General features: G+C 39.0%; 3 protein-coding genes across 6 annotated transcripts; 1 reads left to right on the forward strand and 2 right to left on the reverse strand.

Annotated features, from left to right (window-relative positions):
- The first annotated feature begins 72 nt into the window (after window positions 1-72).
- LOC100243677 (granule-bound starch synthase 1, chloroplastic/amyloplastic) lies at window positions 73-4466 on the forward strand. 3 transcript variants are annotated; one of them, XM_019225517.2, is made up of 14 exons: window positions 73-255; window positions 1179-1547; window positions 1641-1721; window positions 1836-1934; window positions 2060-2149; window positions 2302-2365; window positions 2452-2552; window positions 2627-2736; window positions 2811-3054; window positions 3145-3321; window positions 3431-3622; window positions 3714-3800; window positions 3897-4025; window positions 4113-4466. In XM_019225517.2, exons 1-14 carry the CDS (start codon window positions 76-78, stop codon window positions 4227-4229), a joined length of 2040 nt encoding a protein of 679 aa, XP_019081062.1. In that variant the 5' UTR covers window positions 73-75; the 3' UTR covers window positions 4230-4466. The 3 variants fall into 3 exon arrangements, with proteins under 3 accessions (XP_019081062.1, XP_002273608.1, XP_059599275.1); XM_002273572.4 differs by lacking the exon at window positions 73-255 and adding an exon at window positions 273-343; XM_059743292.1 differs by lacking the exon at window positions 73-255 and adding an exon at window positions 392-410.
- A 745-nt stretch (window positions 4467-5211) lies between these two features.
- Window positions 5212-6442, reverse strand: LOC100261912 (large ribosomal subunit protein P1). Of its 2 annotated transcripts, none has more exons than XM_002266248.4 (4): window positions 6308-6442; window positions 5974-6057; window positions 5554-5766; window positions 5212-5446 (listed from the first exon to the last, which is right to left on the reverse strand). In XM_002266248.4, the coding sequence occupies exons 2-4, from the start codon at window positions 6040-6042 to the stop codon at window positions 5393-5395; spliced, it is 336 nt and encodes a 111-aa protein (XP_002266284.1). In that variant the 5' UTR covers window positions 6043-6057; window positions 6308-6442; the 3' UTR covers window positions 5212-5392. The 2 variants fall into 2 exon arrangements, with proteins under 2 accessions (XP_002266284.1, XP_002266328.1); XM_002266292.4 differs by having other exon boundaries at window positions 5974-6084; window positions 6308-6405.
- Window positions 6443-6743: 301 nt separating this feature from the next.
- Window positions 6744-9262, reverse strand: LOC100256815 (pentatricopeptide repeat-containing protein At1g05600). The gene has a single exon (XM_002268379.4). It carries the CDS (start codon window positions 8947-8949, stop codon window positions 7438-7440), a length of 1512 nt encoding a protein of 503 aa, XP_002268415.1. The 5' UTR covers window positions 8950-9262; the 3' UTR covers window positions 6744-7437.
- Between the last annotated feature and the right edge of the window lie 3014 nt (window positions 9263-12276).

Genomic DNA, 12276 nt, shown 5'->3' on the forward strand with positions numbered 1-12276 from the left:
TTTTTCATGGTGCGCGTCATATGCAGCCAAATATAATTTGTTTGTCTACCCAAAGAAATACCATAGCCAGGGAGGATGGTAACCACAAGTGGAAATCCAAAGCTGGGAACTGATCCTGAAGGCAATGCAATGCCATTCAACCATTCAAAAAGGAGAAAAGGCAAGAAGAAAGAGACTATTCAGCCATTCTCTAATTGCCATGTGGAGTGCATTGTGACTGAGATTAAACACTATAAATGGCAGCTAGTGGTGTGGGTATGTGCTCTATATTAGCTTTCTGCATCTGGTTTCTTGGTTTTTCAAGCATCTTACCTTCTGTGAACTCTGTTTTCTTTGTACTTTGGTATATGCTTCCATACATGTTCTTTCATAATTCTTACTGCATTATCATAGAAACTACTTTAATCCAAGTGAGAATGTTTGTTTTTGATGGTTGTGTTGTGCTTCTTCATGTTGTTTCAGGCATATTTTGGGTTGGATTGTCTTTGTCATTGCCATTATTTTCATAAATGTTCTTGAACATGTTCCAGGATTAATATCATTGAATCCTATTTTCCTCAGATTAGTCTGCTTCAATATTTTGTTGAAGTTTGAGAAGTCCAATTCTCTAGTATGATAGGTAACTCCAGGGTTTGGGTCATTCAATTCAAGATTTGTAGCCTGGGGAAGCCAACTGATTTGCTTCAATCATCATAATCAACCATCTGATTAATACATGGCTGATACAAACCTCCACAGTTAGCGTATTGGTTTGAAATTCTATTAGTTTTTCGATAGACAGCCTAAAAACAGCTTCATTTTCCTTATTGTGCTTCTAAGAAAAGAAACAACTACTGCATACTCCTGACCAACCCTTGTTTATGAGACAAGGTGAGGTAAAAGAAACAAGACCCAGCAAGTAAAATTTTTGTATTTCTCTATGATAATGAGCTATAGTGAACCATTGAAAGCATTTTGATACTAATTAGTTTCTTGAATATGCCTTATAGAGCTGAAGTTTGGAACATGAAAACCAGATATCAGTTTATAAAATTGGTTTTTGTTGATGTATATCACATTGATTATTGAGTGGGTCCAATGTCAATGTGCTGGATCAACTATTAAGGATCTCAAGTGATAAAATTCATTTGGAAACACTTTAAAATCCCGATTCTCTAACTCCTTGTGGCCCTTTCCAGAACAAAAAGTCAGTGATGGCAACTGTGACAGCTTCAAACTTCCTACCAAGAAGCTCAAATGGTAACTGTGGAGCAACTTGTAGGATAGAGAAGAAGGCGACATTGACAAAACTCAGGCCGAAGATTCAGATCTTAGCTCATAATGGGTTAAGGGCTTTGAACAGTGTAGATGAGCTGCATCAGAGGACCACAATAAAAGTCACAAGGAAAGGTAGCAGGAAAGGGTTCAAGAATGAGAATCCCAGGCCGTGGGGAGGCATTATTTGTGGATGTGGTATGAGCTTGATATTTGTTGGAACAGAGGTAGGTCCATGGAGCAAAACTGGTGGACTTGGCGATGTTCTTGGAGGTCTGCCCCCAGCAATGTCAGTAAGTGAAGTTCCCTTCCTTCCTCTCCTTGCTTAACCCAGAAACCTAGTTGAACTTGAATCAACTAATCAGAGCCCAACTTACCATCTTAAGGCCAATGGACACCGTGTTATGACTGTTTCTCCACGTTTCGACCAGTACAAAGATGCATGGGATACAGGTGTCACAGTTCAGGTATATGATATAAATTTTGAGAAGAAATTTGTCCCTTTCCTTCCAGGCAGCAGCATTCCACCATCATTTTATCATTCTACGTATTTAAATTATTGGATACCCTCTGGTGTTTAGCTAAATGTAGGGGATAGATTTGAAAAGGTTCGCTTCTTCCACTGCTACAAGAGAGGAGTTGATCGTGTATTTGTGGATCACCCCTGGTTTCTTGAGAAGGTTGGTTTTCTGCATGGACTACCATCCCTCTCTTGTCTTATGGACCATATTTTTTATGCTTGACAATAGACTACGATTGTAGATACGAGACAAACTCAAAAATGGCCTAATCACTGAAATTTCAGGTATGGGGGAAAACTGGATCAAAACTCTATGGCCCTTTAGCTGGAGAGGATTTCCAGGATAACCAACTTCGATTTAGCTTATTATGCCAGGTAGTTGATCTCTGTCCTTCCAGTTGCATGAACGATTTTAATTTTGCGTAATGGAGACAACTGCATGGAACGGATGGGCGTAAAAATCCAGCTTGGTACACCATTTACTAGTTAATTACTTGTTCTTCACTTGTTCTTCCTATGGCTTTCAGGCAGCTCTGGAAGCACCTAGGATTTTGAATCTTAAAAGCAGTAAATATTTCTCTGGACCATATGGTGGGAACCCTCTTGTGATTATTGAAACCAGATACTACTGCTAAAGAAATGATTCATGCTTGATACTTCAATCTTCCTGCATGCAGGTGAAGATGTTGTTTTCATTGCTAATGATTGGCACACTGCCCCCCTAGCCTGCTACTTGAAGACCATGTACAGACTCAAAGGGAGATATGGAAATGCCAAGGTAAGGAGCCTCACTCAGATGCCAAAGTTAATTTCAGTGTACAGAGCTCAGAGTTTTGCTCACTGCCATGCCAGGTTGTTTTCTGCATTCACAACATAGCCTACCAAGGCAGATTTGCCTTTGCAGACTTCTCGCTTCTCAATCTCCCAGATGAATTCAAAAGCTCTTTCGACTTCACAGATGGGTGAGTTTCAATGGGCTGAATATGAAGTATTTCTATGAAACTGGAATTTTTGTATGATCATTCCATTTCTGCAGGTATGAAAAACCTGTGAAGGGAAGGAAAATCAACTGGATGAAAGCAGGAATACTAGAAGCAGATAAGGTCTTAACTGTTAGCCCATACTATGCCAAGGAGCTAGTTTCTGGTGTAGAAAAAGGAGTGGAATTGGATAACATCCTTCGCAGAACGGGCATCACAGGAATCATTAATGGCATGGACGTCCAGGAGTGGAACCCGTTAACTGACAAATATATATCTATCAAATATGATGCTTCAACAGTATGAATCATTAAGAAAATAACTCCTGCTTCCATAACCAGAACTTTCCGGCTTTGTTTGCTAATGGTTCTCAAAATTTGGTTTTATTAGGTGAAGGAGGCAAAGCTTCTTCTGAAGGAAGCCCTACAAGCAGAAGCTGGGTTGCCAGTGGATAGAAATATCCCTGTCATAGGCTTCATTGGTAGACTAGAAGAGCAAAAAGGCTCAGATATTCTAGTAGCTGCTATTCCACAATTCGTCACAGCGAATGTTCAGATAATAGTCCTTGTAAGAACAGAATAGGGCATTGTAGTACCACTGACAAGGTTGCTTCTACTGATACCAATACACACACAGGTTTAAATTTTATCATAAGCTGCATTCTGCTTTATCCCAGGGGACTGGCAAAAAACCAATGGAGAAGCAGCTTGAACAGTTGGAGAAGAAGTACCCTGACAATGCCCGAGGAGTGGCGAAATTCAATGTTCCCCTTGCCCACATGATAATAGCCGGTGCTGATTTCTTACTGGTTCCAAGTAGATTCGAGCCGTGTGGTCTCATTCAATTACATGCCATGAGATATGGAACTGTATGAGCCCCACCCACAAATTTCTCCTTTCATCTGCTACTTCAAAGCAGCTGCCTGACATGTTCTTGATGTAATTTTAACTCTTCTGCAGGTGCCCATTGTTGCCTCGACAGGTGGGCTGGTTGATACTGTCAAAGAAGGCTTTACGGGATTCCAGATGGGAAGTTTCAGTGTGGAAGTAAGTGATATGATCTCCTCCTAGTCCAGAAACCACACAGCTTTCTGCTGATTTTGGTGTGGATTGAGCTTGAAGTCTTAACCTTTGATCTTTCAGTGTGACGCTGTGGATCCTGCAGATGCGACTGCAGTAGCAACCTCTGTCAAGAGGGCCCTTGCAACCTATGGCACCCCAGCTTTAACCGAAATGGTACAAAATTGCATGGCTCAAGATCTTTCCTGGAAGGTAAGCAAAAAAAGAAAACTCTGCTTGATGAAAAAAGATACATGATCAAGCCATATGTCCCCGGAAATGAGTTTTCTTATGGCACAGGGACCTGCCAAGAAGTGGGAAGAGGTGCTGCTGAGCCTGGGGGTTCCTGGCAGCGAACCTGGAATTGATGGTGAAGAGATTGCTCCTCTTTCAAAGGAAAATGTTGCCACTCCCTGAGGGTCAATATAATTTGCATCATCAACCTCAATTCATTCATTTGTCGTCCATCATCAGCATTCTTAGGAGGCTATTCAGGGTGGCTTTTACCAAGATCCTATAGAACCAATAAGCACTCTCCCCCACCCACCCACTCAACCCCGGTTTGGCCGGGCCTTGTAGCTTGAGGAGCATTATACACAAGAAAATTATATATTTTGGAAGTGTATAAAAGTTTATCCTATGGGACTACAAGTCTTCAGTTGGCCACGAATTCAAGCTAGCCTTGCTTTTGTCTTTTTTCAGGAGACAACCCTAACTTCAATCCATAACTACGCAGATGAAGCATTATCTTGCTTAAGCTACTGAAAAGATTTGACATAAAAAGCTTTGCATACCAAAGAATTCCTGCATGCAATTGCCTACTGATAAGAAAGGTGAACTTCTGAGGAATTAAAAACTGAACAGGAGATGGAGAAAATGCCCTCATGAGAAATGAAACCTACAACAGAAGGGATATCACTGGCTTCCAAGCATTCATCTCCAAACAAGAATAAACTAAGTTCACCATCCAAAACCTAAACCCACTTGGGATAGGGCTGTAGCTCTACTTTATCATCTTGTGCACTATATTCTAAGAAATCCAAATCTTTAAAAGCCACATGCCAGTTTTAAAACAAGATATATGTAGGTATCACTAAACCAGTTACATTACAAAAAAAATGATACAGCAGAATCATAGGGAATAATCCTTAAACGGAGGTAAGATAAGGAAGCTGGTAAAAGTTAAACTTAAATTGCGATATCACATGGATAATTTTATCATAAAAATGTGGATCAAATCATAGAAGGTAAACCCAGCAACAATCTATTTGTTTACAATCAAAATCATAAAGCATTTTGAAGCTGCACAAGGCCCTTCTCCATCTACTAACATCCAGACTTCTTTTATATAAAAGCAAAATCTATAAAACTAAACATATTAAGTAGACATCTGGTGATGTATGAGGCAAAATTGGCTTTAATTACTTATACCAGAAACAGTCAACACACATAAAAAGTTGAAACAGCCAGACTTCTTGATACTTCCTCTCACAAGAGTAAATCTATTTCTAGCCTGCATAAAAACCCTAAAAGAAGATTTAACACAGGACTAAACTAGCGACAAACCAAATCAAAAGCTCCTAATCAAACAAGCTAAAGCCCATGTCATCATCACTCTCTTCCTTGGGTTCTTCCTGCATTAAGAAAATACATAAATCAATCAGAGAAATAAGAAACCAACCTAAAAACCAAAAAAGTCCAATGCCCTTCAAATTTCAAATAACAAAACCCAATGAATTACCTTCTTCTCCTCAACTGGAGGAGGAGCAGCAGCTCCACCACCACCACCAGAAGTAGGGGCAGCAACAGCCACAGCACCACCACCACCACCAGAGCCCACATTAGTTATGAGATCCTCAATACTTCTCTTCTCCACCAACTTTGCGAACAAGAGTGGCCAATAAGGTTCCACTGGAACATTAGCTGCTTTCACCAATGTCGAAATTTTCTCTGCCTGTTACCATCTGTTTAAGGGAAAACCCATCTTCCATATATGTGTGTGAATTTATAGTACATACACATGGGCACAAACTTCCATTTTCCATCTTCCAACCAAGAAGCATATTACACACATCATATACATTCGTTTTACAGATAAATGTACATATAAATACAGATTAATAGGTTGATAGTGTGATTCTAGGGTTTGAGAAAAGGATACAGTAATGGGAATGCCATCATCGTGGAGGGCAAGACATGCGTAAACGGCAGCAAGCTCTCCAACCGACATCGTTTTGGGCAAAATCTGATGAAGTTGTCAGGATTTATTAGGCTTCACATAGAAACACAAAAGAACAAATCCACATAATATTCTTAGAAGTTAGAAAGAAACGAAAATGTATGAAATGCATTTTCCTAGCAACAACAACAGGCTCAAAATTTTGTTTTCTTTTCCTAGCAACCAAATAGAACATATCTGCGGAAACTATTTTCTGAGGAAACAAACAGAGAAAATGAAAAAAAAATGCACATTATAATAAAGAAGATGAAGTCACCTCTGAAGGAAGAGAGATCTGAAACTGGTCTGCTCCGCCGCTGCTGTGAAAATGTAGGGCTAGGGCTCCATTGGAAGGAGGAAGCGTTTTTAAAGGAGCAAGTTGATGGACCTTTTGGGCTCATATCGGGGGGAAAGCAGCAGGGCCCACTTTACACCTACAGGGACTGACTGGGCTTTTCCAGCCCATTTGATGTAGCCGCCCGCAATGCCCAGTCTTCTAAGAAAGGGAAGAAAAATGGAATGTGACGCAACGACGCCGTTTTGGGATTTGAATCCCTTCTTACAACTTCAAAAGCAAGATCAAAAGGGTTTTTGCCCTGTTGCTATATGTCACAAAAAATCATATTTTCCAAATATATAGAGTAAATACACTAGATATACCAATCAGCAAAGCTGTGAAGGTAGTTGAAAATTTGTGATATAGCAAAGTGATCTTTGTTCCATTTTCATGTTAATAACTAAGATTTGAAATTTAGTATTGTACTTATTTGGTAACTTAGCATTTTCCTGTATTTGCATTGAAGTAGAAAAGATACATTCAGATGTCTTCCAAAGTGACACGAGGGGTGAAAGTATCTGCCTGCAGCTATGGCTCTTTGTGGCTCTTCCTTCCCTGCAGAGATTTGAATAGTGCTATCACTTTCTCTGTCTGCCTAGTACCCCTCATTCATGTTTCTCAGCTTCCTTCCTCTCACCTTCCCTATGAAACCCTTTGTTTCACCATTGCTTCCTTCCACTCCTTTTAAGTTCATCCTTTTCTTCTGTTGTTGTTAAGCAACTCTTGCAATGAAGTCGTTTATAGAAAAGGTGCTCCAAACCTTCTCCCCCTAACCAATGTCGATTATAACATTCACCTTTCCATGTAGATACAACATTTTCATTGTATCCCATTAGATTATAAGGTCGCTGGGGGCTAAAGTCTACACTAGGACCAAGAATAAACTCTAATACCAATTGTAACGACTCACTTCTTCCCATATATATTATCCGATGTAGACTCAATAGTTCTTCATGACTTAAAAACACAAGCCTACACATATAACATCTGGAACTTCTACTTCTGACTAATGTGAGATATCACATTTGAGTCCATTTCCTAGGTTTCACTTTTGGTAGAAATGGATAGCATCAAGAACTCCATAGCTTCTCAAGTGTCTCAGAGCAAACACCAGCTTCAGTCATGTTGGAACAGACAGATGCTACCAACGAATCCCATACCGAAACTGCTGGCAGCTTTCCCTGGACAACCATCTCTTCTAGCCATATCACAGCATCATATTGCCTGCCCATCAAGCAAAGGCCCCTGATCAGTGTGTTGTAAGTCTCAACACCAGGCGAGGATGATCTAATTAACATCCTCTCCAAAATCCCACTTGCTTCAACAAATCTACCATCACAACACAGCCCATCTACCAAAATGCTGTAAGTCTCCTTGTCAGCAACACAACCTACCTGCCTAGCCATCTTCTCCAGATACCCAACTGCAAATGCTGATTTCCCTTCACGACACAGGCCTTTCAGCACAATATTATACAGTCTAACAGTTGGAACACAACTGTCCTCCACCATCTCTTCTTTAATTACCTTCACAGCTTCTTCAACTCCGCCACACCTACATAATGCTGCTATCTTCGCTTCATAAATCGAAAGGGAGGGCTTAAAGCCCCTATCACGCATTTCGTCGAGCACTTGATTGGCCTCGCCGATTTTGCGTTCAGAGTAGAGGTCAATGGCCATGGCACTATAGCTAGCCATGCTGGGAACCCCACCTCTGATCAGTGCTTCATTGATTAAACCCTTGGTTCGTTCTATATCTTCACCATTACAGCAGTAGCTAAGATCGAGATGGCCACGACATCGCTTAGGAGCTTTGAGTCCCTTCTTCAATACCTTACCGAGAATTTCCAGAGCCTCTTCAACATGACCATTATCACATAAAGCATCTAAAAGGGTTCTGTAAGCTGCAATATCCTCACCACCACCCTTCTGAGAGATCCTCCAGAACATTGAGTACAACAAATGGGTGGCCTCATTGAGCCTCCCATCTTCACACAAGCCTCTCATTAGAATTCGATAGCTTTCTTTATCTGGCGAACAACATTGATACCTCATCTCTTGGAAGACATGCAATGCGAGATCAGAACGATTAATTTGACAGAGAGCATCCATAAGCAAGTTCAAGGAACCAATGCGAGACTTCACTTCCCACCCACAAGAATGCTCTAGGAAAAGACGGCAAGCGGTTTCAAGCTTAGACTCTTTCACCAGAATTCGCAGAAGGGTGTTGAAAGATCCAGTCCAATTCACGCAATTGAACTGCGGAAGGGTTTTAAATAGAGACACAGCTTCGTCCACCATCCCAGCTCTTGCATATGTCTTCATCACACTCGAAAAGACTGAATCTTTGCACTCGCAGGAGTCCTGTTTCATCTGATCGATCACTTCCCTCATCTCAGCGATTCGACCTGAACTCCCGAGGACGTTGATCATGGTGGCATACACAGGCCCATTGTGACGGTAATTTGGGAATTTAGATTTGGCTTCGTTGAAGATTTTCAGAGCTGTTAATGGGTTTTTCTGGGTCCGAATCATCTGAGAAAGCTGCGTGGGGATCAAAAATCTCGGCCATTTTACGCTCATGGTGCTATTACAGGCATTCAATTAGTTGTTAAAGTGCCAAATTTGCGTCAAAGCCAAGGAAAATTTCGGCAAAACATTGCCGGAAGTTCGGTGTATAGGTTATCGGAGGCCAGAAGATACAACAAAGAAACCGCCTTTTTGTCCCTTTCCTATTCGAAGGCAAACCCTAGACCTCCTCTGAAACTGCTGTTAGCGATTCGATTTTTCGATGCTCTACGGCTCTACCTTGTCTTTGGGTGGATGCTAAAACGACGTCATCCAGTTGGCGACACCGTTCGATTTTCTCCGTTTTCATGATATGCCTACCTATAAAACGACGCTGTTTTATGGTAAATCCCTCGTTATAAAATCAAACTAAAGAGTGATATGAACTGCCTTTACTAGTCTCAGCCCAACAATCTGATCCAAAAACTGAAGCCTGTTTGTAAATGGTTTCCTAATAATTATAAATAAATAAAAATGTTTTAAGAAGTTTAAAAAAAAAAATTAGGGTCTTTTGATAATTGTTTTCTAAAATATTTTTTAATATTTTTAAAATAATTTTTATATTTTTAATCATTATACATTCTACATGTTTATATAATTATATTTTAAAACAATTTTTAAAAAAATAAATGAAAATAAGTAAAAAATATTCTCTGAAAATATTTTGTTTTTTATTATTAAAAGCAAAAAACAAAAAACAAAAAATGGTTTTGATTACAGTTACCAAACAGATCTTTAATTATAAAACTAAAATATAAAGTAATATCTATGTAAAAGTTGTCATTGTGTAGACCCCCATTTTGGGGGGCCAGAGATCTTAGTTTTTTAGATAGCATTAGAGGAGCCGGGCAGCAGGAGAGATAAGTGGGGGCCCCCTTTTTTCTACGCCCAGGAAATCAGCTGCAGGGGGGGTTGCAAGCCCATGCTTGCTGATGCATGAACAGGAAGGTGGGTGATGGCTTGCTGAAGAAGGGAGGAAAAAGGCAGAGGACGGGGGCTGGAGGGCAAGCTAGGGAAGAGGAGAAAAGAGGGTGTATGCTGGAGCTGGAAAAAAAGCTAGGAGGGAGGAAGCGAAAGCAAGGGAGCAAACTTTCAGGTTTGGCTACTACGTTTTTCTCTGTATATTTTATTTTTTTCATATCTCTCATGTTTCATTCTCTATGATTTCTACTCCGTTTGCTGGGTTGCTTCATTTGGTGATTATTGGTTTCATATTTGAAGAGCTTGAGTTAATTTTATACTATATTCTGGTAAGTATTTTTTCATGTTAACCCACTGATTGGTTAAACTCATGGATAAATTAATGAAATGAGTTCATCATATTTGATAAAATGCTCCCCACTCAATCCGTCCACTGCGCGTCCGCATCTTCATGCATCCCTCATACCCATTTTCTAATCCCACCATCAAACCTATTTCCTTCTTTCCACTTTCACTGTCAGTGGCCTAAGCCATCTTGCTCATTCCATCAACCCATAGCCCACCTCTTGCACCACGCATGGCTGCCCAAAGGCTCTCCAAATCACCCACTCATGCGCATGAAGAACCATGCGAACCAGTCCACCCCTCCTATACCCACGCTCTCTCTCTCTAAACCATCACATACCCATCACCACCTTTTCTCTCTCTACAACCCATCGCACCCATCCCATAATCTTTACCTTCATGCCCCATGAATTACACCACCATAGCCATATCAACACCCATGCTTACCCATTTCTTTTATCCACCCCGTTTTCTCTCTCTACACCACATATTCCCCATGCATACCCATTCCTCACTCCACTTCTCCCACTCATCCCACGGTTCCTCTCCCCATGAATCTCTTTCTTACCCTCTCTCTTGAACATACGACCCATATGCATGGCCGTTTGGACGCATGCATGGCCTTCTTGGAAGGATACGGATAGGTTTAGCCTCAACCTAAAGTTTTAAAAAAAATGGGTGAAACCTCCTCTTTGATCTTCATGACTAATATTCTGGGCAGTGGGTCTTGTTGGTGGGCTCCCAAGGTTTTGACTTATGGGCTTAAGTTGGAGCCCAAGCCCGTTTGTGTTGATAAAAGGCCCCTTGTTTTGTTTTCCCATCTTAAGTTGGCCCATGCCCATTTGTTTGTTTTAGTTGGAGATGTGGGCTTAAGTTGGAGCCCAAGCCCGTTTGTGTTGATAAAAGGTCCCTTGTTTTGTTTTCCCATCTTAAGTTGGCCCATGCCCATTTGTTTGTTTTAGTTGGAGATGTGGGCTTAAGTTGAAGCCCAAGTCCAAACAAGATGATGAAAAGCCTCATGTTTATTTACACACCTTAGGTTGGCCAAGCCCATTCCAAACCCTTACCCACCTCAAGTTAGCCCTTTTGTTTTCAATTTGTATGATTTATCTTCCTAAAAATATTAATTCCTCAATAAATTTTAATTCCAATTTTTGAAATTTAAATTCTCACATCAAATCATTTAATCGTCATTATTTTATTTATTTATTTATTCGTTTATTTTTAAAATTCAATCTTTAAAATAATCTTTCAAAATTCTAATTTCTAAATTTAAATTCCAATTTCCGAAATTTTAAATTCTCACATCAATTTATTTAAATCATCATTATTACTATTTATTTATTTATTTAAAATTCTATCATCAAGCAATTCCTCAAAATCCCGATTTCCAAACTCAATTTCCTAATTTCCGGAATTCTAATTTCCATATTTATTTATTCAATCATTATTCTTGTTTATTTATTTATTTATTTAAAATTCTATCAATCAAGCAATTCCTCAAAATCCCGATTTCCAAACTCAATTTCCTAATTTCCGGAATTCTAATTTCCATATGTATTTATTCAATCATTATTTTTGTTATTATTATTATTATTACTATTTATTTATTTATTTAAAATTCTATCATCAAGCAATTCTTCAAAATCCCAATTTCTAAATTCAATTTCCAATTTCCGGAATTCCAATTTCCATATTTATTTATTTAATCCTTATTATTTTCATTATTATTATTATTTCATTTGTTTATTCTAAAATCCAATTTTAAACAATTCATTAAAATTTCTAACTTCCGATTTTAATTTCTAATTCCAAAAATTCCAATATTCACATTAATTTATTTAATCATTATTATTTTATTTATTTATTTTAAAATTCCATTTTAAAGAGTTCTTCAAGATTCCGACTTCCAAATTTAATTTCCGATTTCGAAAGTTCCAATATTCTCGTTCATTAATTTAATTATATTTTTCATTATTATTTTTATTTTATTTATTTATTTATTTATTTTTAAAATTCAATTTTTAAATAATTCTTTAAAATTCCGATTTCCAATTTCTTTAAAATTTAATTTCC

The sequence above is a fragment of the Vitis vinifera genome, chromosome 15 (assembly GCF_030704535.1).
Source record: "Vitis vinifera cultivar Pinot Noir 40024 chromosome 15, ASM3070453v1".
Taxonomy (NCBI): Eukaryota; Viridiplantae; Streptophyta; class Magnoliopsida; order Vitales; family Vitaceae; genus Vitis; species Vitis vinifera.

Coding starts and splice junctions, on each gene's coding strand:
- LOC100243677 (XM_019225517.2), top strand. CDS start 76: ATGGTAACCACAAGTGGAAATCCAAAGCTGGGAACTGATCCTGAAGGC. Junction 2,366..2,451: donor ATATTTCTCTGGACCATATG/GTGGGAACCCTC, acceptor TCCTGCATGCAG/GTGAAGATGTTGTTTTCATT. Junction 4,026..4,112: donor CTCAAGATCTTTCCTGGAAG/GTAAGCAAAAAA, acceptor CTTATGGCACAG/GGACCTGCCAAGAAGTGGGA.
- LOC100256815 (XM_002268379.4), bottom strand. CDS start 8,949: ATGAGCGTAAAATGGCCGAGATTTTTGATCCCCACGCAGCTTTCTCAG.
- LOC100261912 (XM_002266248.4), bottom strand. CDS start 6,042: ATGTCGGTTGGAGAGCTTGCTGCCGTTTACGCATGTCTTGCCCTCCAC. Junction 5,767..5,973: donor ATGATGGCATTCCCATTACT/GTATCCTTTTCT, acceptor AGATGGTAACAG/GCAGAGAAAATTTCGACATT. Junction 5,447..5,553: donor CTCCAGTTGAGGAGAAGAAG/GTAATTCATTGG, acceptor TTCTTAATGCAG/GAAGAACCCAAGGAAGAGAG.